Source organism: Lepus europaeus, chromosome X (assembly GCF_033115175.1).
Source record: "Lepus europaeus isolate LE1 chromosome X, mLepTim1.pri, whole genome shotgun sequence".
NCBI lineage: Eukaryota > Metazoa > Chordata > Mammalia > Lagomorpha > Leporidae > Lepus > Lepus europaeus.
In genome coordinates, this window is record NC_084850.1 from 88,048,783 (window position 1) to 88,074,412 (window position 25,630).

Here is a 25,630-nt window from a genome sequence, read left to right on the forward strand (position 1 = left end):
CTCTACAAATTTCCCCATTCTGGATGTTTCATATGAATACGATTATATAATAATGTATCGTCATTTGTGGCTGGCCTCTTTCACTTAACATTCTGTGTTCAAGATTCATCCATGTTGCAGTGTGTATCAGGACTTCATTCTTCTTATTGCCAAATAGTATTCCATTGTATGACTGTAACACTTTCTGTTTATTCGTCAGCTGGAGTTATATTCAGTTTTTGGCTCTTAAGAATAATGCTGTTATGCACATTCATGCACAGGTTTTTTGTGAATATCTCTTTTTTTATTATCTAGGACTGGCATTGCTGGGTCACATGTTCACTCTATATTTAAACATTTGAAGGATGACCAGGCTGATTTGCTGCACCATTTTGATTTCCCACCAACAATGGATGAGGATTCTAGTTTCTCCACATTCTATCCAATACTTGCTATAGTCTTTTTGATTTTCATCATCCTAAGTGGGTGGGAATCCATGGTCTCATATAATCTTCAACATTCAGTGTGAAGTTGATATTTTGAGCTGCATTTAAAAAAAGAGCTTTGTTCATTTATTTGAAATTCAGAGTTACAGAGAGCAGGGGGAGAGAGAGAGAGGGAGAGAGAGATCTTCCATCTTCTGGTTCACTCCCCAGATGGCTGCAACAGCTAGGGCTGGGCCAGGCTGAAATCAGGAACATAATTTATCCAGGTCTGCCACATGGGTGGCAGGGGCCCAAATACTTGGGCCATCCTCCACTGCTTTTCCCATTACCAGGGAGCTGGATGGAAAGGGGGAAGTGAGGACTCAAACTGGTGCCCATAGTGGCTTTACCCACAATCCCACAATGCATTTTATAGTGAAGAGTGAATAATTTACTCAATTAACACAGCTACTAAATGACAGAATAGAAACTTGTATCCATCTATCTTATCCCAAAGTTCATTTGTCTGTTATAATATCGTGCTTCCTAAAACCTGTCTGAGTGCTGTTCTGGGAAGGAAGTAATCCTTCTTACCACTGTTCTTCACTGGTAGCATTTCATTATGTTACCTCCAAACTTTGTAGGTATATAGTACGTCAGTAGATTCTTCCACCATAATCATGGGACTACTTCACCTCTCCATATCTAAGCCCTGTAGATTCCATCTGTAATATCTCTAGCATCTGTCTCTTTTTGCTGATGCTGTTCCAGTTTGGATCCTTCTCACCAGCACTACCCTAGCATTCTCCCCACCTGCCATCTCTGTGGTACAATCTACTTTTCATGAACAACTCAAAGGGATTGCTAAAAACACATACTCAGTAATTCCTCCAAAAAAGTCATTATCCTCTTGTGGTCCAAAGATAAAGTTCATTTTCCTGAGCATGGCTTCCATGCCCTTCGAGGTACAGCCCCAGCCTATCTTAACAACTTCATCTCCAGCTACTTGTCCCTTTCATCTTAAATTGGCTCCTGTGCTCAAACCAAAGTTTTCATTTTATTTTATTACACAAATTATGACCTTTCACTTTTCCAAGTTGCTCTTTGTTTGAAATGTTCTTCCTGCTTTTCTTTATCTATTGTAATCCTTCAAGACCCAGCTCAAGTTACCTCTTTCAAAGACCTTCTCCCACTCCAAAGGAAATGAAATTAGCATTTGAAAGAGATGCCTGCATGCCTATGTTTATTGAAGCACTGTTCTAATAAGCAAAGACACAGAATCAACCTAGAAGTCTATGGACTGATGCCTGGATAAAGAAAATGTGATATAGATATAGATATGGATGATGAAATATTACTTACCCATTAAGACTGAAATGCTAACGTTTGCAATTGGAGAAAGATCAGTATGTTAAATGAAATAAGCCAGACCCCAAAACACAATATCACATGTTTTCTCTTATTTGCATTAGTTAGTATATATAGAGAGTATAAAAATTGTGTAGATGTCATATCATTTGGTATATAGTTATAAATATTGCTTCACTGAATCATAATATGTAAATGTCAAAATGTTCTTCTTTCCAACATAATTGTCATGAGTCCCTCACTGTGATATTAATACCTCTCTTCAAGAAAAAATACTATACATGTCTCTATTTGAAATAATGTGACAAAATGCTTGAAAGTTATAAAATAACTTAAAAAATTTTTAAAAAGGGTGACCTTCTCTAACCATTCCACACAGAATTAGTACTATGTTCCTCCTAGCATTTGTTGGCATGATTGTACTTGGATTATAATCACTAATCTTTTTCTCCTGCTGGAATAATGCGTAATCTCTCAACACTTCCTCTTCCCACTTTCCCATATATAGAAGAGAGACCTTCAGTTTAAGGCTTAGCTATCTGCCTGTTTGTGGGACTTCCCTGACTGCTCCAAATTCACTCCCAGTTCCCTGCAGTTTTTGAGGCCAAGTTGGTTGTTTTCCTATGTAAATCGATGCTGAGTTTGAGAAAAAGTTGCTGACAGGAACTTATGGCCTGTGGAATCAAACTTCAAGATTTGAAACCTGGCCCTGCCATTTACTAGCTTTGTGACATTGATTCCCTCTGTGCCTTAGTTTCCTTGTCTGTAAAATGGAGCTTTGTAAGAGTTTGTTGCTTTATACAGTTGTTTTAAATGTTATGTAAGCTAATCTGGCACAGAGAAAGTGCTCAAATAATGGTATATGTTGTCATTATTATTATTATCATCATCATCATCTTTGCCACTATTTTTATTCAGCGGTCTTGAGAACTTAGAAACGCTTCCCCTGGCAGAAGGGCCTAGTGCCAAAGTCACCACTGCTTCCATCAATTCATCGCCTCTGTTCTGGGCTAAGAGAAGATCCTTTCCCACGTGAGAAGGCAGTGGCCTCTCTGAGACCGCATATACAGACCATCTGATTAACACTGGACATTTTATTGAGATGGGGATGATACTGTTATGGCCGATAGGGAAGAGGCAAGTCCTGTTGTCTCCTCTGCAGGAGAGCAAGGTTGGAATTTCCAAGGGTATTTCTGCCAGAAAAAAGAAAATATTCAGATAGGGACATGGAACTGAGGTATTGGTCCTGAAGCACGTGGAGGAAGGAATCCATGCCATCATACACTTTCACTGTTTGGCAAGAGTAGTGGCTGTGGAAAGACAACCTCTACCACAGGCATATCCTGGGAGCCAACTGATCTAGTTGCATGGCACTCTCAGGCTTATGTCCCTGACATTACTTGTGAACGTTTCGCAAGCTGTTGCTTGACTGCTGCAGTGTAAATGCAGTTGTGTTAGGGTTAGTAGAAGAAGGATCCGCATCTACTCTGGACCAGAGTAGAGAAACTACACAGGCACTTCCTTGGTCCCAGCCTCATTAGCAGTGGCAGCAGCAGTTCTGGACACATTTTCAAGAAGAAAACTCTTTGGGGGAAGCCTTCATAGTAAGGCATTTCATATGGAAACTCTTGCCTCATTGCCCACTGGGAGCATAATAATACAACTTATAACTACTAATTATTGTCTCTTATGTACCAAGTACTGAAATCAGTTTACCATCTCCTATAATCCATACTACAATATCATAAGACAGATACTTTATTATTCCAATCCTCATTTTACTGATGAGAAAATGGAGATAGAAAAAATATGGAACTTGTCCATGGACCCATAGTTGGTAAGTAGCAGAACTGAGATGCAGACCTGGCCACCTGGTTCCAGAGCATGCATTGTTTTTAACACCTTATTATGAAGTATTTCAAATATAAACAGAGGTTGAACAAAAAGTCTAATTAACCTCCCAGTTCAACATTTGCCAGCACCTGTCCAGTCTTGTTTCAATACCTCTACTCACTCACCCAATCCAGACATCATGTCATTTCATTTATAAATGTTTTAGTATGTATCCCTAACAGATACTCTTTTCAAAGAAAAACCATAATATCATCATCATACCTAAAGAGTAAAAACAAAAAACGCAGGGCTGGCATTGTGGCGTAGTAGGTTAAGCTGCCCCCTGCAATGCCAGCATCCAATATGGATGCCAGTTCAAGTTTCGACTGCTCCATTTCCAATCCAGTTCCCTGCTAATGCTCCTGGGAAAGCAAAAGAAGATGGACCAAGTGCTTGTGGCCTTGCATGCATGTGGAAGACCCAGAAGAAGCTTATGGCTCTTGGCTTCAGCCTGGAACAGCCATGGCTGTTGAGGCCATTTGGGGAGTGAACCAGTGGATGGAAGATCGCTCTGTCTCTCTTCTTGTCTCTGCCTCTCTCTCTCTACCCCACCACCACTCAGTAACTCTGCCTTTCAAATAAATAAACAAATAAAAATTTTAAAAATGGTTCCTTAACATGAACTATCTAGTTGGTTTCCAAATTCTTCTGTTAACGCATTGAAACATCAGGATCCAAATAAGATCCATGTATTACAATTGTTCGCTATATCTCTCAGATCTCATTTTGCCAGCCAGAACCTGTATTCTTAACTGCTACTCTAGATCAAGGTTTTTCATTACTAAGGAAAGTGACAATTTCCTTACAGGAGGCATTCTCAATCTGTGGTTCACTGACAGTTTCAGGGAGCTCTGTGAATCACTTAGTATCCAAAACTTTGATTACATTTGTATAGGTTAATTTTGCCAAGGAGGGAGTCCCTGGTTCTCATGAGGGTCTCAAAAGCTTTAAGTAAGATGCAGAACCACTGTTAAATGCATACTAGTATCAGAGAAAAGTAGACCACAGAAGCTAGAGCAAAAACATAGCTAGTTGGGGGACTCTTTCTGGGACTGGTGAAAGAAATTAAATTCTGTTATATTTATTAAGCTGACATTTCAAGGACCTTATCAAATTACTTTTGCGAGAGTTAGTCAAAAATTAACTTTCTTTTAAAAGCGTAGAATGTATAATTTATTCATGATTTTAAATCTCTTCTGAATTACGTATCCCTTTGAATAAAACACCTTGGTGTATTATGGTTTACTGATCGTGGTGGTGGAAATTGTACCCAGATCTTGAATTAAAGTCTCTGCCTGGATGGGACCTGTGGTTCCACATGAATTGAGGAGGGTGGTGACTGACTTTGTGAGATATAGTTGATTTGTGCCACAATGACAGCTCCTTTGAAAATATCTACAAATTATCACAAGTATGTATGCATATATCCACATGAAAGAGGTTGTAAATGGTATCATTAATCTTCTGTGTACCAACTTTTACCAGATGAAATCCAACATCAAACACCCAATGGTATGATCACCAGCAGCATAGAGCCCCCCAAGCTGCCACAGCACCTCAAACTACCTACTCAGAAGAGTGGGGAAGTGGATCCTGGCAGGAAGTCCCCAAACAAGCCTGTTTCTGATGGCAAGTTGGAGCCCTGCACCGACGTGGACATAGGGAGATTGGTGTCTAGGTTACAGGATGGAGGGAGCAAGGCCATCCCGAAGGCCACCAACGGACCAGTGCCAGCCTCTGGGCCCACCAAGACCCCCTCTTTCCACATAAAGAGACCAGCTCCCAAACCCGTGGCACACCACAAGGAGGGTAAGTGAATGGGAACCCCATGGGAACTGGAACTGACCCACTGCTTTTCACTGAGATTGGAGATATGTTCAAGTGGAAATCAGTTCCAGTTTACGACTAGTATTGGAGTGGAGAGTAACCATTCATAGTAGTCACTAGAATAAAGCTGGAAGAGGGCAGGATGTTATCTGCCTGTTTTGTTTAACTACAACAAATTCCTGGCTTGTGTATAGTAGGCCCTTGTTATATGGTATGAGTGAGTAGTAATGATATGATTATGATTATGATTATGATTATGATTATTAATGCTATATTAATGCTGCTGTTGCCATTTTTTGAGTATCTGTTATGTGCCTTTCTGTGGTAGGTTCTGATATACTACTTTTTATCCTCATGACCCCACTGTGAAGAATGTATTATTCTTGCTTTTTTTTCCCCCATTAGGAAACCAAGGATCCTAAAGATAAGTAACTTGCCAATGATTCACAACTAGTCATTGGCAGAGCCAGGATCTAAATCTTACCTTGTCTGGCAGGCGCCAAAGTCTGTTCTTTCCACTAAGGCAGAACTATCATGTTACCTTTCTATAAGATTTGAATCTGTTCTCCTTCTTACTTTCCAGTTTAGGAGAAATAGGGATAAAGGGGCGCAACATCTGCAAACCTCTGGCCTTCAGAAATTCTTGCAAATTCAGGATGTGGCTGACTTGCAAGTTTAATTGGCTACTACACATGGTGATCCATATTAAAAGATTCAATTTTAATCCAGAGGGGAGTTTCTGGGGCTATAATACTGTGAACAGAGCATGGTATCATGGAAAGAATATGGATTTTGGTATCACAAAGACTTGGATCCAGATTCTGGCTCTTTGACTTTGTAGTTAGATGACCTTCTAGAAATGTGCTTTATGAGTTTATATCCTGTCCTGTTCTAAAAAGGATTTAAGACATTTCACAATATGGCAAAATATAAAAACCTAAAAATAGTAAGAATAATTTATTTGGCAGGTATTTATTGAGTACTGAGTGTGTATCTGGCCCCTTTCTAGATGCTGAGAACATAGGAATAAATAAGATATACAAGGGCCCTGTCTTCTTGAGGCTTAGCTCAGACCTTGGCAAACTATGGCTTGAGGGCCAGATCAGATCCATTGCCTCTTTTTCTATGGCTTGCAAGCTAAGAATGTATTTACATTTTAACTATTTGGGAAAAAAAGTAAAAAATATTATTTCATGACACATGAAATTATACGAAATTCAAATTTATCTTCATCAATATATGCATGCTTCCTCATTTACATAGTGTCTGTGGCTGCTTTCTAGCTGCAACAGAATTGTGTAGTTGCAACAGAGATCTAATGGCCTGCGGAGTCTGAAATACAAGGGGGTGTTTTAAAAGCCTAGGGAGAATGCATATTATGAAAAACCTATGCGTGGATTTCAAAATTTTTTTGTACCAAAATAAACTCGCCACATATAACAACCTTAGTGGGAGCCTATGGTGTCTCAGAGAACAATTTAGTAAAAGCTGTTCTCTGAGGGATCCACTCACCAATGGACACTAGGAATTCTGAGCTTGACCCGCTGATGCATCTGTGTAATCACAGTTCAGTTATTTAACCACTTGGTGGTTTCTGTATCTGCAAAATGGGAGAAACAGTTCCTCCACAGAATTATTGGTGGGATTAAAAAGAATAACAAATAAAATATCTGGCTCATCATCAGCATTCAAAATATGATTATTAGTTCCCTCCTGTCCTCCCTTCCCCCCACCTCCCTAAATTTTGTCTTTTCTGGGAAGTAGCCAAGAAAGGCCAGGCTAATTTGTAGACATCTGCTTTGGTTTATAAGTCATATATTGACCTTCATTATCAATCTGCTGGAAAGTTGGGCAACTCAACTTACACTCATTACAGTAAAATTTCTCTTGCCTGTAGCCAGGCCTTGAGATTAGCCAGATCCTATCAGCTCAGCACACACACAGTAACTTAGCCCTCCCTATTAGGTCTGCCGTCACCATCTTCTGCTGCAAAGTGAAATCCCAGCAGTATTCTCCTCTCCCCCTTTCTCCATGGTCCTGCCCCTGGCTGCTGGCGCCAGCTGCTCTGATCTGATGGTGTCAATTAATGCAAGTACTGATCTGACTCGTTCAGTATCAGCCAGACTATCTAAAGCAGTGCCACAGCATTGCCTGGCTTTGCTTTCTGCTCTACATCAGCTAGCAACAGGCTGGCATGATGCAGCTTTTTTCAAAGCCCTGTGCCACTAGTCTTGGCCTACAGAAAGCAGAACTGAGTCTGTTTTGGCCATGGTGGAGAATTAGCCAAACCTCTGGTGTAGTTGCCTCTTTGAACCTTACTCTTCTGCCTCTGCCTCGCCTCTCTCCCTCCTTCCCCATTTTGGCTGCTGCTCCATGGTAGATTCCTGAGCATCAGGATGCTTATCAATTAAGCAAAAGCTGCAAACAGCTCTGATCCTGACACAGAGCTGATAGTTAATTAGCTCCTTGTGCTGGCCAGCAGACTCAGTGGCAGTACCAGAGGGAGGGAACTATGTTACCCCAGCTGACCCACTATGCACCTTGTACTTGTTACTCCCTTTTAGCTCTGTTGTTGAGGGCTTCACTTGCCCCCCTGAGGGTCAGTGTACAAGCTTCATTGATTTAGTGATCCAAGTGTGCACTCTGGCTTCATCCTTTCCAGTGACGGAGCATTTGAGCAGACGAGGTATTCTCCACATTTTTTTCTCAGTAATTACAAGTAGCAGTAGCACGGTACCTGTTAAATCACTTTTCCATGACTGTCGACTTTACGATAAAATAAATGTCATTTGCTGGTAGAATTGTTTCAAGCCACACCCCACACCTTTTTTTTTTTTTTTTTGGTCCAGACATAGAGCTGGGTACTTTGCCTTCTTCTCTTGAATCTAAGCATTATGATAGGCCTGTGAGAAAAATCTTTTTTTTTATTCTTAACATTTATTTAATGAACATACATTTCCAAAGTACAGCATATGGATTACAATGGCTTCCCCCCCATAACTTCCCTCCCACCCACAACCCTCCCCTTTCCCGCTCCCTCTGTGAGGAAGATCTTATTCTCTGCATTTCACAGATGGAGACACTGAGGCTTACAGACATTAATCAACTTGCCCAGTCACACAGGCTGTAAGTCATAGAAATGGGCTTGAATCTAAGCTTCTTGGGTCCAAGTTGAGGACATTTCTCCTTTCTACCAAATTCTTCCTTCTATAGCTGTGTTAGCCACCTTCTCATTTCTCTTTTTCTAAGAAGCACTCACTTTTGGGAGAGCAGAATTACGGATGCCCACGTTCCTGCATTCATTTGCTATCACTGTCCCTTATGAGTCCTGGCTTTGTAAAGGGCAAGTGTGTAGCTTCCATAGAGATCTTAGGACCTTACTTTTAGGAAGGAAGGGAGGGGAGGGCTATATCCCATCTACTTGCATGTGTTTCTTCACATATTCCAGTATGTTGCTATGCAACTGGAAAGAGAAAGATGAAAGGCTTATGGTCCCTGCCTTCCAAAGGTTCATGGTGAGACTAACATGCAAAACAGTCAGGCCCAACCTAGTGTGTTCCATGTTCTTAAGGGGGTGAGAATAAATTCCAGTAGGGGCATGGAACAAGGAGTTCTTCATTGTTCCTGAAGTATTGAGATAAAAGGAGAGAGCACACTGTGGTCAGGATCCTATGACATATGGGTTTAGGAGCCTTTCTTAGAAGCTCCTTTCCACTCACTTGACTCGGGGTGGAGGGGAGACTGCATCTGGTGGTGTGCTCCTGGGCTTGGAGACATCCTACATGCAAGGCCTCGCTCAGTCACAGGGCCATCAATTCTCCACTATGGTGACTAATTCTATGAGTGGCATTTGCTCTAAAAGTATTAGGAACAGACTTGCTCTTGCAGTAATGGGCGTTGCTGGTCTTTATCCAGATTTTCCTGTTTGGACTCATACTTTAATCATCTACTCTTTGGTCTTTATTCTCTGCCTTTCCTGGAACCTAACTCCGAATTGTTCCACAACCATAATTAATGGCTAAGGGAAAAGGAAGACTTTTAAGGTGAGCATGGAAGAGTGTCAGAAAGAGAATTCTAGAAGACTAGAGGAATCTCTAAAAGGAAACAGCTCCCCTCTATGCTGTGCCCTCTTGTTGGTATAGTTAAATTTGAGGAAAGGAGAAAGAAAGTTGCTTAAGTTTGGAGACAGATGACCATCAGACACCAAGAAATCTGTAAACGCTAAGATTCTTTGTTTATAGCCATTTGACAGAGAGTAAAAACAGAGAGAACAGGTCGTGCTAGAGAGGGAGATCAAATTTATAGTAAGAGCCAGGTTGTGGACCAAGGTTAAAATGAAATTAGAAGGAAGTAGTTTGGTAGAGGATTATATTCTCAAGAGGCTGTTGAAAGTCCAGGCTCTGGAGTCTCCCAGATATGAGTTTAGATCCTGGGTATGCCTCTCCCTTAGCTGTGAGACTTTGGGAAAGTCACAGAATCTCGGAGCCTTCATTTTCTTGCTTGCAGAATGTGGATCATTGTGCACATAGGATTGCTGTTTTAATTGAAAAGAAGCAGCTATGTGTCTGACACATCATGAGCACGTGGGAATAGAATAAAGGGCATCTAGGATGGAGATGGTTAATTATAAGACATGTGAATAAAACAATAAATAATGCCATTTGGACTGTAGGATATGTGAAGAATAATGGTGGAAAGGTAGATCAGAGAGGACAGTCGAAGCCAAATAGAAGAGGATTGTGCATGCCAGGGTAAATATTTTGGGTGTATTCTGCTGGCAGCAGGGAACCATAAAGTTGGCATCTTTCATACACACACACACACACAGAGAGAGAGAGAGAGAGAGAGAGAGAGAACTGGTTTCTAGTATACTCCAAAAGAAGCATATGAAAGTCAGCAGGGAGAGACAGCAGAGATGGATAGATTTATGTCATAGGCTCATTCAGCCTCATTCATCTAGAAAACAGTTCAATCTTTATGTTGTACTGGTAGCTAAGTGATCTGCTGAAGATCATACAAGTTAGTTTTAGCATTAAGAATGAAATGCCGTTACATGTAACTGTTCGTTTCCTGCCTCGCCAGTTTGCCATTGTGACTTAACTGTAACTGAGACAAGTCAGAGGCAAGAGGCAAGAGGGAACAGTATTGGGGTATTTCAGCTAAGGAAACCCTTTGCACCTACTTCAAAGCTTGACTTAAAATGAGTCATCAAGTTGAAGCTTCCAATAAAGGGCTTAGGAAGATGCAAGGTTCATGATGTTTGTTTTCCAAGGCCATAGGTTGGTGTTCATTTAGATATGGCTGTACCTTGGGAATAAATGGCTCATATTTCAAGGATGTCATCTGGTTTGCTCATTAAGGGGAGAAGTAGCCCTAGGATGGACACAGCATCAGGCAGAAGTGTTTTATGGCTCTGACAGTATAGCATGTCCTTCCTGTCAGATTGCTCTACTCTCTCCACCAATAATCAGTAGAAATGGGGCAACACTGTTAGCTCTGGTCACCTCTGAGCTACAGTGAGGAAGCATTGTCATGTGACCTAATGGTTCTCAACCTTGGATGCTCATAGCATCACCTGGGGAGCATTTAAGAATACCCAGGCCCAGGTTCCAATCAGTTCAGCTAGGATCTCTGAGGATAGGTCCTACATATTACATAATTTTGAAGCTCCTCACTGTTCCTGATGTGTAGCTAGGGTTGAAAACCACTGATAATTGGGACATTATGGATTTCAGAAATCATGAAACCTGAATTTATTGCTGATAAATTCTGAGGTTACTTGTTATCATGGAGTCTTTGTTTCTTCAATGATAATAACTTCTACAGGATTATGGCCAATGTTAGATAAGAAATTGTTCATAAAGCACTGAGTACAGCATCACAGCATCTGGAATAAAAAACATTCAATAAAAAGGTAGATTAAGGGGCTGGTGCTGTGGCATAGCAGGTAAAGCCACCACCTGCAGTGCCAGCATCCCATATGGGTGCCAGTTCGAGTCCTGGCTGCTCCAGTTTCTATCCAGCTCTCTGCTGTGGCCTGGGAAAGCAGTAGAAGATGGCCCAAGTCCTGGGGCCACTGCACCCATGTGAGAGACCTGGAAGAAACTCCTGACTCCTGGCTTCAGATCGGCACAGCTCCAGCCATTGCGGCCAATTGGGGAGTGAACCAATGGATGGAAGACCTCTCTCTCTCTCTACCTCTCCTCTCTGTGCAACTCTGACTTAAGTAAATAAATACATTTTTAAAAAAAAACGTAGCTTAGAATTTTTGTCAGTGCTATTTTATTACCATTACTAGGATTGTTACCATTTATAGTTTTGTTTTACTAATAATAACAAGCAGCAGACATAGAAAAGCTGTAGATGTGGAGTGGGAGATACAGGCCTCATTCCTCACTCTACCATTTATCTAACCACATGGCTGTAGGTAAATTAATTTATTTTTCTGAACCTCGGTTTTCTTCTTTGTAAAATGGAGATAACACTTGTCTATTCTTCCCTTCCAAGCTTATTGTGAACATCAGATAGCTACCATCTGGGATAGTGCTTTAAACAGTCTAAAGTTTGCTAGAAAAGTTGGATTATTAATATCTTTTTGGTTAATTTTTCATGCAATTCTGTGCACACAGCCTGCTGCAAAAGGGCATACCATATCCATTAATATAAGATACAGGCTAGCCAGGGAAACAGAATCAGATGAGAGCACATTAATTATGTTTGCTCATTCTTTTTTTTTTTTTTTTTTTGACAGGCAGAGTGGACAGTGAGAGAGAGACAAAGAGAAAGGTCTTCCTTTTCCATTGGTTCACCCTCCAATGGCTGCCGCGGCCTGCGCTCTGCGGCCGGCGCACCGTGCTGATCTGAAGGCAGGAGCCAGGTGCTTCTCCTGGTCTCCCATGGGGTGCAGGGCCCAAGCATTTGGGTCATCCTCCACTGCACTCCCTGGCCACAGCAGAGAGCTGGACTGGAAGAGGGGCAACTGGGACAGAATCTGGTGCCCCGACCGGGACTAGAACCCGGTGTGCTGGTGCCGCAGGTGGAGGATTAGCCTAGTGAGCCATGGCACTGGCTATTGCTCATTCTATAAGTAGAACACCAGTCACACTGTATTGTCATTTCTCTTCTCCTATTTATCTCTTTGCCTAGATTTGCCACATGGATGAAATTTTTAAGATCACACTGTACTATGCAAGCATAAGCACCATGTGAACATTTACATGGATAGAGGCTGATACGTGCTTATCCCTGCTATATGCCAGTCACAGTCCATAGGCCATCTCAGTCCTTATAATCACCTTATGAAGAAGTATTGTTTGACCCGTTTCTCTGGAATTACTGGATCAACAAGTGGGAACACCCATATGTATGATTTGTATTTTACCCACATTGTTCCAGAATGCTTGATGCCTATCTAGATAGAATTGGCCCAGGTTATGGTGCTGCCAGCAATGTGTGAGGACAGGACACCTTTTTCACCATATTCCTGCAGAATTGTTTTGTAGACAATTGTTTATGTTTATTTTATACTGACCTAGAAACTAGAGGTGTGCAGGTTGGAAGGAGAGTTTGAGGCTGCTATGATGGTCAAGGCCTAAGTGGTGAAAAGATCCTGGATTCCAGTGATGACGAATTTATCAAATTCAAATTCATCACCCAGTGTTTGCTAAACACCTACTACAAGGGCACTTCAAAAAATTTGTGGAAAATGGAATTAAAAGATGTTTATTTGGGTGCAAAAAACTTTTGGAATACGTGTGTAGTTTTCTTCATAGTATGCATTGTCCATGAAGTTTTGGAAGACTCCTCTGTGCATGGTTATCAATTTTTTCTACCAAAATAAATGGAATCTTTTATTCACCACAAACTTTTTGAAGTACCCTCATATGTGTCTGGCACTACACTAAACTGATTAGTACCCGATTTAATCCTCTCAGTATCTCTGGTAGAGAATGAATTAGTGGTCTTGATGATATAGCTGTGGAAGCTGAGACTTGGGAAATATATGACATGCCCAAGGCACGTGAAGTTGCACAGCTTGGGTCAAACCAACTTTCTGAGTGGACCCGCTGCCAGAAGAATTACTGAGAAAAGTTGTTAATGATAAATAAGAATTGAGAGCAAGGAAGGTAGCCAATATTAAGGTACAGTGCTAGGTAACTCCAGTATTGCGTGCCTGATCCTTAGTGGTATGCTGTTTGGCTAACCATCCGACATGCTGTTTTCCAGGGGATGCTGACAGTTTCAGCAAAGTGCGGCCTCCAGGAGAAAAGCCCACCATCATTCGTCCCCCAGTGAGGCCCCCAGACCCTCCCTGCCGGGCAGCTACTCCCCAAAAGCCAGAAACAAAGCCAGATGTGGTGGCTGGCAACGCAGGGGAAATCCCATCATCTGTGTAAGTAGTATTATTCCCAAGTCTTGACCTAATACCTGTCTTGGGCCACCAGGAATGCTTTGGGGATCAACATATGTGGCTGTGCAGTATGTTGTGTATAGCCCTGGGCTGTCATTGAGTTCACAGCCTAGGGGAATGTCATAGGGCCAGCCTTGTTTGGGATGTTACCCTCAACACTGAAGGCCAAGAGAGTTCCCTAAAGCTGAAGACTTTGGACTTCATTGCCTGCTAGGCGAGCCATTTTTCTTACCTGCCCTGAACTCTGTAGGCTGATAAAATTACCTTCTGTTTTTAGCTCCCTTGGCTTGGGAATATTTTATTTTTCTTATTTCTTGTTGCTGCTACTGATTTTAGAAGCAATTTAATGAACAGAGTTGTTCATTGTGCTTGTACTTGAGGCATTTTTTTAGGTAAGTAAAAGGTAGGACTTTTAAAAATCTTCCAAAATTACTCAGATTTTCTACAGAGACTATTTTGTGGTAGGAGCCAATCTGACATCCAGCAGGCCTTCTTGAGGCTGGGCTATAAGCCAAGGACCTAGGAAACGAATAGCTACCTTGGGACCACCACAGCTCTCAGGGATCAGCCTGGCTTGGGCACAACTAGGCCAAGAGGCCTCTTGTCAGCCAGTGATTGACAACTCTCAGTATATTGCCTCCTGCTATCCCTTCCTCTTTGGTCTAATGTTTTCCATAACTGTAGAATCAGGGAAAGAAGAAGAACAATGCTTGCACAGCTTTGACTAATTAGCTAAGTGTGTTTACCAAATGCCAAAAATTATACTTTGAGACCAAGAACTGGTTTCACTTATCCCTCTGCCCCCTCCCACCAAGGAAAGCCTGAATGAATAACATGCTTAGGCCATTCTGAACCAGCAGGGAACAAGGGTGTTACCTCTGACCTTTGGGGTGCCTGTAGGCTCTGAGCCATTTCAAAATCTGGTGTTTGTGTTTCTCCTGAGTCCTGTGTCCTTTGCTGGCAAAGACAGGGCCTAATATTGGTGGCCCATCTGGTTCAGAGTCCTCTGCCTTTTCTGTTGGCCTTTAGTTCTCACATGTAATCCAAAGTAACTCACAGGTGATTGGCTTCTCTTTATAGGGTGGCTTCCAGGACCAGGTTCTTTGAAACGGCTTCCCGGAAAACAGGAAGGTAAGAGACTCAGGTGACAGAAAAGCCAATTCACTTATTACCAATGCATCATGAGCATCATTCTCTTATTCTTTTTCTGTTTCTCTGTAGCTATGTCCCTGTCTCTCTGCCATTTTTTCCCTACATCACCTTGTCTATTTCTTTGTCTCACCTGTGTCTCTGTCTCCTCACACTTTCTTTCTTTGTCATTCTCAGTTACTTCCTGTCTCTTTGGTTTCTTTGTATGTGTCTCTGTTTTTCTCTGTGTCCCTCTTTCTGTCTATGTCTCCCTGTCTCTCCTTTTGTTCATTTATCACTCTGCCCCTCTTTCTCTGTCTCTCACAAACATGCACATACACACTCAAAACCATGTGTACACACACACACAAATACTTGCACACACCCCCTAAGCTGTATTGCAAAAACTGTAACCCAATGTAGCTCTTGTTTTTGTTGTTAGTTTATTTATATATACCCCATTCTAAAATGGCAGCAGATAGGGATATGTACAATATAACACTCTGATGTAAACAGCCTTAGAATAAGCGTGGCTCTGATTTCACAGGTAAGCATTTGACTTAGGCAGTGGTTCTAAAACTGGTGGCACATCTAAATCACCTGGAAAATTTGGAGAAAAAAACCACCTTCCTGACTCCTACTCTAGACCGACAAAAAACAGAAGCTCTAGGAAAATGGCCTGGGAATCTTGGTTTTTGTTCAATTCTTCTTTGTCAACTTGAGATAAAAAAACAACAAACAAACAAAAAAGAGTATGTTGGGGAGGAGGAGTAGAGCAAGAAAGCACACACAAATGTAATATTTTTCATAAAGACCCACCCATGAGGACTAATTCCTGGTGGGCCTGCTGCTTCTCTAGGGTAAGTCATTTGAAAAATAAATGCCAAGGAAATGGAATGCAGTTAACTGGAATGAATGAAATGAACCAGACATGTGTAAAGGGAAGATTTTTAGAGGTGGTGATGATATCTGAACTGAGGCTTGAAAGAGGAGTGGACCAACACAGAAAAATGTGAGAGGATTGATCCTTGAACAGAGAACCAAGGCACAGAGAAGGGAATATGAAGAAGGCATGAACAAAGTCTGATAGAACCTTTAAGGCAGGCAGACTCCCACTAGAGAAGCAATAGCTGAAGTGATTGATGAGCACATGGAAACAACTAGTAACTACTACCAGGGAACTAGGTCTTGTCAGCCATTGCTCAGGAAAGCTTTCGTCCAACCATAGCTTAAGGGATCTATAGCCAACATAGGCACTTCAGTCAAGTACCAGCCTACCTATTCTATGTCTGGGCTTCTAGAACCTGGATTTAACCCTGTTCTTTATCCTCTGATTCCATCTCGGCAAGAGTGTAGATAAGACCAATATGATTATACCTGCCCTCCAGTACGTTGTGAACAGCCATCCTAGGTACCTACAGGTTCATCCCACTCAACATCTACATGAGGAAAACATCCCTTGCATCTGGACCTCTACTTGTAACTACTATTTGCATCAGTGCATCCCCATGGTGGCTGCTGATCAAAATCAATGAACTAATCACACAGCCAGTCCCGTGTGTGATCATTGTTGTCAAGCTGTTCTCTCATCTCTAAGGAAAAGGATCATGTTTAACCTTGTCCTACAACTCTTTGCTTCCCATGTGTATACATGACATTCGGTTCCCTTCCACATTAGTGTTTAAAAAATAACTCTAAGAAAATGAATAGTGGTTTGTTAAGAAGAGAAGGGAAGGGAGGCCACTTCAAGGAGGCAGGGAAGCTTAGGCAAGATGGGTTCAGAAGTAGTTAGTGTTCCATTTTGGCTAGAATGTGAGAGTGAGGTGGAGGGGGGCTTAGCTTAAAGTAAAGCCAGCAAAATGGTTTGGAGCCAGATCAAGATGGCCTTGTATGACATACTCTTTGGTCTTTATTCTATAGACTGTTGGTGATGGGGGGGGGCGGTCATGGAAGATTTTTAAGCATCATAATTCACATTCTGAGCTGGGTTATAAAAAGATTACTCCTTTGACAGCAGGGAGAAAAGATGGCAGAATAAAGACTGGCAGCAAGGAGGCCCACTAGGAGACTTATCATCATGGCAAAAGTTCATGAAGCCCTGGCGTATGGTGTTGCCAGTGGGAACATAATAGGCTCATGAAAAGCTTGCTGACTTTTCAAATATGGGATGTTGGAGAAGGACTGAGAGAGAAGAGTCTGACTTGAGCAATGAAAGTAGATGCTACAGTAATCAACCAGGGAATATGCTCTTTGAGAAAGTTACTATGCTTGATTTTTAGACAGTGACTTTGAAGACAATATGGGATATCCAGTTAGAGATACCCAGTGTATAACTGGGACTTAGGCTACTGTCTAGGGCTTGAGTTAGTAGTGGAATAGTTGAATGCAGCCACTGTATAACTCCATGTAGGGGGTAGCATTCACATATACTATAATATGAATACTAGCTCTTTGTATGGAGGTCCCCAGTGTTTGGTGATAGAGAAAAGATCATTCAGGGAGCAGGCATAGACTGAAGGCGAGAGAAAAACAGAAGGCTGAGGGCATAGCCCTGGGGACCAGATGTTGTATGGGGTGTGCTGGCCACACTGTAGGGGGCTTTTTTAAATTAATCATTTGAGAGGTAGAGTTGCAATCAGAGAGAAAGGTCTTCCATCCTCAGGTTCACTTACTAGATAGCTAAAGTGGCCAGAGCTTAGCCAATCTGAAATCAGAAGCCAGGAACCTCTTATGGGTCTCTCACATGGGTACAGGAGCCCAAGGACTTGGGCCATCTTCTACTGCTTTCCAGGCCATAGCAGAGCGCTGGGTTGGAAGAGGAGCAGTTGGGACATGAACTGGCACCCAAATGGGATGCCTGAACTGCAGGTGGAGGCTTGTTCCAGTCAGCCACAGCGCTGGCCCTGGAGGGTCTTTATTCTCTGATTGTCTCTTCTCTCTGACTCTCCTCATATAAGATTAATGTAGAACTTATGTAAGCACATTAAGAAGTTGAGCAAAGCTAACCTAAGGCAAAGGAAAATTCATTTTTCATATATTACTTACCCTGCCTCCTTACCCTGCTACTAGAGAAAAATCACAGAATGAAGTCTGTAGTCTTGGGCCATTTCCCTGGGCTGTCTTAGCCTCCTATAGTCTGGTACTCAAAGGATTGTTCTGGCATCTGAAAGATGTCTTTGTGTCTGGGAGACTGAGCGCTCTAAACTTGCCAGGTAAGTAGCCCGACCTTTAAGCATGTTTTGAAATATCTGGACAGGGTCATTTTGCCATTTTTCAGGTGGTCTATTGGGCACTGGCCTGGAAGGGTCCCCTATTCCTTTGCTTTGCCTCTGCAGTCCTGATTTCTAGAGTTTTAATGACATTTTCTTCTTCCTTTACAGTTCGCAAGGCAGAGTTCCTGGAGATGAGAGTTGAGGCCACGGGTATGTCATCTCTACCCTAATTACAAAACCTTGTTCTATATAAGCCTTCTTTATGAGATCTGAGTTGTTGAGGGCTAGAAACCCAGCTAGGTCCAGAGGAAGGGAACTTACCTCCATGCTTCAGTTCATTTCCGTTGTAATGCATGACCTTTAAAAGTAGTGCCTTTTGATTCTGAGGTTTTGTGTGATTTTAAATCAGTTTTCTCTTTTCTTTTCTAAACAAACTATAGTGTAGTTTTACAGATTCCTTAAATTGAATTCATTAAGAATCATAAGCTATGACATTTGGGGCAAGTACATTTCCTTCTTTGAGATTCAGTTTCTCAGTCTTAGAAGGTTGGAACCTTCTAACTCTGAATCATTTGGTTCTTTTTATTTATTTATTGAATCTATTTATTATTTATCTATCTACTTATTTATTGAAAGAATCACAGAGATGCAGAGAGGGAAAGATTGAGAGAGAGAGAGAGAGACAGACAGACAGACAGACAGACAGAAGAGATCTTCCATCTGCTGGTTTACTCCCCAGATGGCCATGAGGGTCAGAGCTCGGCCAGGCCAAAGCCAGGAGCCAGGAGCTTCTTTCACACCTCCCTCATGGGTGGCAGGGGTGCAAGCCCTGGGCCATCTTCTACTGCATTTCCAGGCAATTAGTAAGGAGCTGCATCAGAAGTGGAACAACTGGGACATGAACTGGCACCCATATGGGATGCTCGTGTCACAGGTGGCAGCTTTACCTACTATACCGCAACATGAGTCCCTTATTTGGTTCTATAAAGAAATCATAACCTCCTTTTTGGTATAAAAGGGGAATCTGTAGAGGGATTTCATTTCTTTAGATCAAATTGCTATTTCAGTATTACCCACCTGAACCTTCATCTTTAGTCACTTCTATTAGTCTAATGCAAAGCCCTTTCACATCCATTATCTCAGTTGATGTATATAACATGCCAAAAGTATGGAGGATAATACAAGTATGTGTTCTGCTTCAGTAAACGAAGGAGCTGAGGTTCTGATGGGGGAGAAGTGACATGTTTAAGGTCATGGGAGACTCAGAAGTCAGGGAGATTCCTTTCTCTACATAGAAGTTCTGATTGAATTGATTGTCAGGTTTCTGGTATGACCCAAAGCAGTGTAGACATCAAGTATCTGGAGCTCAGCTCTCCATGTGTTCCCTAGCTTTCTATTCTTCTCCTGTCATTGGCAATCCACAGAGATCCATGTGTAGATAAAATTCTCTTGATCAACCCCCAAGGAGGTGCAATCCCAGTAAAAGGAAGTTTGGGGTTATTGGAGAACCACAGAGACAATGGGCATGCTGCACAGGGGTTAAGGTCAGAAGTTCTACTATCAGGCTTCTGTTATCTCAGGTAGACATTTTGGGAGTTGGAGTTGAGGATGGAGGCGCAAAATCTTCGGCCCTTGTTATAACACCATCTCGGGCATCTTCCATGATATCTGATTTGTATGGGCCTTTTCCCAGCCAGCCTCTGTTGCACAGAAGATTGGCTACAAGTTGTAGGCTTTTGGCTACCTCATATACCAAGACAGGCCCACTACTCAGTGGCTCTTCAGTTCTTGGCTAGTCCTAGCTAATTCTCTCCTTTCTTCTTTCTCTTTCAGGTTGTAAAGAGCCATGGCCTCAGGGGACCTTTCCAGGCTCTGAAAGGGTCTTCTTCAAACCCTGGTGTGCTGTCATTTTGTGCTGAAGAGCAGCTCCTTCCTGGCCCTGCACCGTCAGGCTCTGGGAAGCCACGGATAAGGGGCACATGTCCTAGACATGTGTTTATTTCTCCTCTGTGTTCTGTCTTCATCCCCTCAGAAGGTCTATCTTGAGCTCCTGCAACACTGTGAATGGCTGCACTCCCTCAAGCCAGACTCTGCTGAAACCAAGATGGCCACTGACCTGAGTCGAAGAGAGGAGCCCAGTTTTCAATTCCTGTCTGAACTTCCTGCTTCTTTAAAAGGCCATCAAACGCTGGGCTAAAGACCAGTCTCAGGGGTCTTATTGTGAACTAAAGGCCACTTAAGTTATCGCCATTGCTTATCTTGGTTGGAGGGGAGTCGGAATGTTTGCCGAATATTGGAGAATCTTAACATGTCCCTTACTAAGGATATGGACAGTGGTGCCAATTTGGCACTCTGGTACTGCAATATGTTGTAAAGAGCCTCTGTGCTCCTGTGGGGCCAGACAGCATGGGTGATGCCTCTGCAACTCCCCCTGTGGACTTAGGAAGGTAGCCTTCCTGCTCTTGTGTACAGCCGCTTAGGACAAATCTGCAAAGCATGATTTGCATGTCACAGCATAGGTCCATCTGGATTAGTGTTTCTCCTGTTCTCACCTAACAGGTTCCTTTCCAAGCAATCAAGAAAAAAAAAAATCAAAAAACTGGAAACATTTCTTTAAAAAATGAAGACACTGTTTGTCCTGTAAGAATTCCATTCTTGGGCCAAAGTGCTAGGGAAAATTGCTAAGATGGCTTGAGGCCAAGAAGCTGTCACTGCTGCTTCATTTTTGCCTTCTGCAGATAAGCTCTTTCATCTCCCAAAAGGAGCCCTTCTTCACCCAGTGTCCATGGATTCAGGGTCTCAATAATGCCCCTATGTTGGTATGTAGAATTCCCTGACAATACGCCTTTTCTAGGGAGATGGTCAATAATGTTCTAGTGAGTTTCAAATGGGCTTGTGACCCAATAAGGCTTAAGAACCGTAGCCCTTGAAATAAAAGACTCTTTTTACAACCCATGAATTATTGGATTGGAAGGACCTTACAAAATAATTTAGTTTATCTACTTTACAGTCAGAGAAACTGAACGACCACACCAAAACAAGGTCCCTAGTCATTGGACTCCTATACCATGTTCTTTCCATTCCAGCACACTAATCTAGCAAGGGGCTGTATGGTCAGGAGCCTTAGTGGCCATCATTCCTGGGAGTTTGGCTTTTACCTTCTTTCTTGAGTGCCACATAAGTGGAAAATTCAGGCATAAGCCCCTAATCCCCTTCATTTACCACCTCACTCATTGGAAAGAAAAATAAAACAACATTGGTGTGGTGGGGAAGAAATCTGAGGAGTAGACATTTCTAATTGCTGCTTGGAAAAAGGAAGCTGCCAGAAGCAGTGTCAGGCCATGTATTCCCACACAGATGACTGGGAGTCGTAGCCTGTCTTTAGGGTCTGCGTAATGAAAATATTGAACAGTATGAGAGAACAGTCTTTCCTACTTGCATGCTTATAGTAACATCCTAATAGGGCATTGACTGTAGTACTGAGAAATAGTAATATGGAGAGAAAGAGAAAGAATGATGAGATCACACACATATGCCCAAACCAAGTCTGAGATACCTTAGTAACTGAAAGGCAATAGTTGCTTCCAAGATGGAACTCCAAACATTGTTTATTGATGAGTTAGGAACCTATCAGCCAAATATATTGAGAGCCTTTGTGTAAACAATTGAATGGAAACTTTATGCAATTCTAAATCAAGATGTGCCCAGGTGGCCACATTGAATTCTCTCCATTTTATCCAGTCTCAAAGGCTGAGTTGCTAAGAAACCAGGAGCAAAAGAGCCAAGTGGCCATCATTCCAGCTGCTGCTATCCCCAAAGGGAGTCTCTGTGAGTTCTTGTTGAGCTCTGATCTCAGAGCTGTGGCCTTCTTGCTCTGTCCTGTTGGATGTATAACTAAAGCAGGTAGGTATGCAGAATTTCACCATAGGAGCAGTGGCCAGTGGGGCTCGGTACCTTTGAAGATGATAGAGGCATGGTTTCCCTGTAGGTTCCTTGAGAGAAAATACCATAATCACTACTACAAAAATCCGAAGTTTATTTGGAGCCAGAGAAAGCCACTGCAATCCGAGTGGAGGAGTTGTCCTAGAAACATAACCATGAGATTGATGAGTGTTGCTTGGGACACGGGTTAAGAACCTAGCCTGGGGAGTGGGGACCACCACCCTGGAGGGGGTCCCCCAGAGCTCTGTCTGTGTTGGGTTGTACAGGAAGAACGCAAGAGTGAAACATTGTTTGACATTCTGCTTTAATGAACAAAATCCTCTGGAGAGGCATGGTGCTGTGGAATGAGACTGGCTGGCCTAGACTTAGTGGATACATAGTCATTCAGAAAAGGCTATGGAAGATGGTGATAACTGGAGAATGGCAACTCTAGGAAATTATTGGCATGTCTTGGCCAGCAGGTGAGAGAAACTGGCAACTGGTAAACTGTAAGTCCTGATTTGTCAATGCTAGCAAAAGAATGCACATTTATTAAGCACCTACTAAGAACTAGGTGCTTCCTATGCATCATTTCATATTTTGCCTCACAACAGCAATCACACAAGTAATTTTGCAAATAAATTATGGCCTGGAGGGCTAAAGTAGCTATCTCAAGGGCACATAGAAAGTAAATTCCAGAACTTTGATTTGAATATGACTGTGTTTCCCATGCTGTTCTCTTTTTGCCACACTGAGGCAGGTGTTTGAACACAATCCACATTACAGGGTGCTGGTATGGATGTTGCCTCTGGCCTACCTGACAAAACATTAAAAATCAGGCATTTGAAGAAGTGAGGGAAAGCAAGTCTAGTTTACAAGAGAATGAAAATTAGGCTGAAAGATATTTCCAAATTGGGTTTTCTCATCACCTTCAGCTATACATTTGGTAATGTCTCTAAAAACCTTGTAAAGGATTTGTGTTTCAGTTGGTGATTGTTAGGTCAATGACAGCCGTTTTACAAAGGGAGAAATGGCCTTTGTGTATAACTCTATTTCACCAAGGCTGTCGCATGGACAATTTCCCCGCAAGAGACTAACGACATCCACACATGCAGTTTGAGAAGCAGGAAAGGTCTCAGTGCCTCTGCGGCAACTTATGCCTTGAGGTCAGTTTGCTACAGTTTTTTCTGTGGTGATAGCAAAAGTCAAAACATGGGTTAGAAAAAGAAATATTTAAATTTTTTTGAAGTTTTGTTTTTGAAAGAGGTGTGTGTGTATGTGTGTGTGTGTGTGTGTGTTTGGGTATACAAGCACAGATGGACAAAACTAAGCAATCCAATTTTAGTAATACAATAGTGTCCTATAGAGTATTTGTAAAATAATTGGCTATTGCAGAAAAGTATTATTCCCTTTTCAAGAGGTTCCTTGATTCTGTAAACTCTAGAACAAGTAAAGCAGTAGAAGCAAAAGTAGTTCTGTGACTAGAAAAAATTCATTTTGAGAAAATGTTGACCAATTATACTGCTTTTAAAGTAGCTGCACATAAGTGGCCTTGACACATTGCAAGCCCAGAAAAACTTCAGAAACAATAACAAAAAGTTGCAGAGAGAGGCAAGATACCTTGCAGAGCTGTTTCCAATGAAGAAAAGCCTTTATTTTTAGTGGGGGATATGAAGCTCTTGATGCCACGAACAGTGATAGAGGGCTAGAAAAGACTGCTTCTTTGATACACACATATGCAATGTCAGAAAAAAAGAATAAGATCCTAGAGCCCATTTATGTGACTTTTAATAAAATATGCAGATTGTCTAGTATAATGGCCTCTGTTTGCAGTTTTGTCATGGAAACAATCTTTGAGGGTTTGATGTTGCAGCCACTGCCTATCACTCATGTTAGCTTTCTTCTACATATCTAAAGAAACCTAGGTACCGAATTCTTTTGTACCCAGTATTCCTGAACTATAGTCTACTCTGCACGTGGCATCATCATTCCCTCAGGCCTCACAACATCCCTGCATGACAGGTGACAGCCTTTTCTTACACATAAAGGCACTTGAGCCTCAACGAGACAAGAAATGATTTGTGCAACACAACTAGGTGTTAAAAATCCAGGCCTGGAAGCTCAAGGAGCCTTTCTGTTTCTAATCCACCAACAGTAAATAAAAGGAGTCCCAAAGGTAAGTGGAAAAGAAGCTTAGAAGTAGGGCTGCTGGAAACTTCTGGAAGTCTTGCTATTCAAAATGTGGTCCACCATCAGCCTCAGAGTCAGCAGTACCTGCGAGCTTGTTAGAGGTATAGGTTCTCCAGACCCACTCCAGACATCTGGTATCAGAATCTATGTTGTAACAAGATCTCCAAGAGGTTCCTATGCACACTAAAGTTTTAGAAGCACTGATACATAGCATTGGAGCTACAAATAAGGTTGAAGAGGTAGCCCTTTTGGTGAGACAAGGATCAAACTATGGTGGCTAAGGACAATCTTGTATGTTGGGAGTGGTTAAAAAGATTGAATCCATAGGTGCCTGCTTCTTGCATTGCTTTGCCTATGGCCTTGTGCTTTGATGAGCTGTAAGGGAAGTTAATGTACCTCAGAGAATAGTGAAACCAGCCTAGGGAATAAAGAGTAATGGAAGTTACTGGGCTTTCAAATTTGAGCAGCACAGGCAGTGGGGAAGGCAACACAGGGCAAGGAAAAGAGTTTCTTTCAAGGGCCCTAGTGGGTGATGGGGTGGGAGGGGCTGTCCAGACTCAGCTCTGTCACTGCCTCTCAATACTGAGCAAATTCCTCTCCCTCTTCAGACCGCAAATCGTTTGTTTTTAAATCAGGAGTCCCACAGGGCCTTTTCAGCTTTGACATGTTCTTGTTCTTGGGTGTGGGTTTTACCACAGCCTGCATTGTAAAGAAAATGTGGGCAACACTGCTGGCCGCCTTCTGGCCAGAGCTCCGCATCCTCAGTTCACATAAGAAGGAGCTTTCAGTTGTGGCGAAATAACATTAATGGAAACTGCAAGGAACTGCAAGAGGCATGGCTGTACTTAACCAGCTTGAAATTGGCCAGTTTTTTAATTATAGTGAATTATTTGAAGCAGCTGCTTCAAATGACATACTTGAGAAGTCAATTCGTGTCTCCTGAATAGGTTTACTTTGACCTAATAAAATAAACTCCTCTGACTTGAGCCTTTGGGGAATCGTTTATTCGTGGTAGGAGAGGCTTCTATAAAAGGGAAAACTGCTTTCCACTCCCATCGGCCACTTTTCTCCCCAGGTGATTCTGATGCTATTGAAGACCACTGGCTAGAAACTGACCTCTTCCCGATGGAGAAACAGTTGAAGAGTGTATAGGGCTTGCCTAAAGCTCACATCGGAGCCAAAGGAAGAAAATGTGCTGAGTGCTAGCACAGGAATCTCTGTTCCTTGTTTTTAATTATTTGAAAGGTCATAAGAGGTCTTTCATCTGCTGGTTCACT

At 42.2% G+C, this 25,630-nt stretch overlaps 1 protein-coding gene across 1 annotated transcript in view; it reads left to right on the plus strand.

Annotated features, from left to right (window-relative positions):
• The window catches only part of OPHN1 (oligophrenin 1), a 366,805-nt gene extending 342,837 nt beyond the window's left edge, over positions 1-23,968 (plus strand). The window contains exons 21-25 of the mRNA XM_062183480.1: positions 5,151-5,474; positions 13,719-13,884; positions 14,983-15,033; positions 18,411-18,452; positions 20,076-23,968. Of these exons, the coding sequence (XP_062039464.1) occupies positions 5,151-5,474; positions 13,719-13,884; positions 14,983-15,033; positions 18,411-18,444 (575 nt within the window). The 3' untranslated portion in view covers positions 18,445-18,452; positions 20,076-23,968. The remainder of the gene's footprint in view (positions 1-5,150; positions 5,475-13,718; positions 13,885-14,982; positions 15,034-18,410; positions 18,453-20,075) is intronic.
• The last annotated feature ends 1,662 nt before the right edge of the window (positions 23,969-25,630 follow it).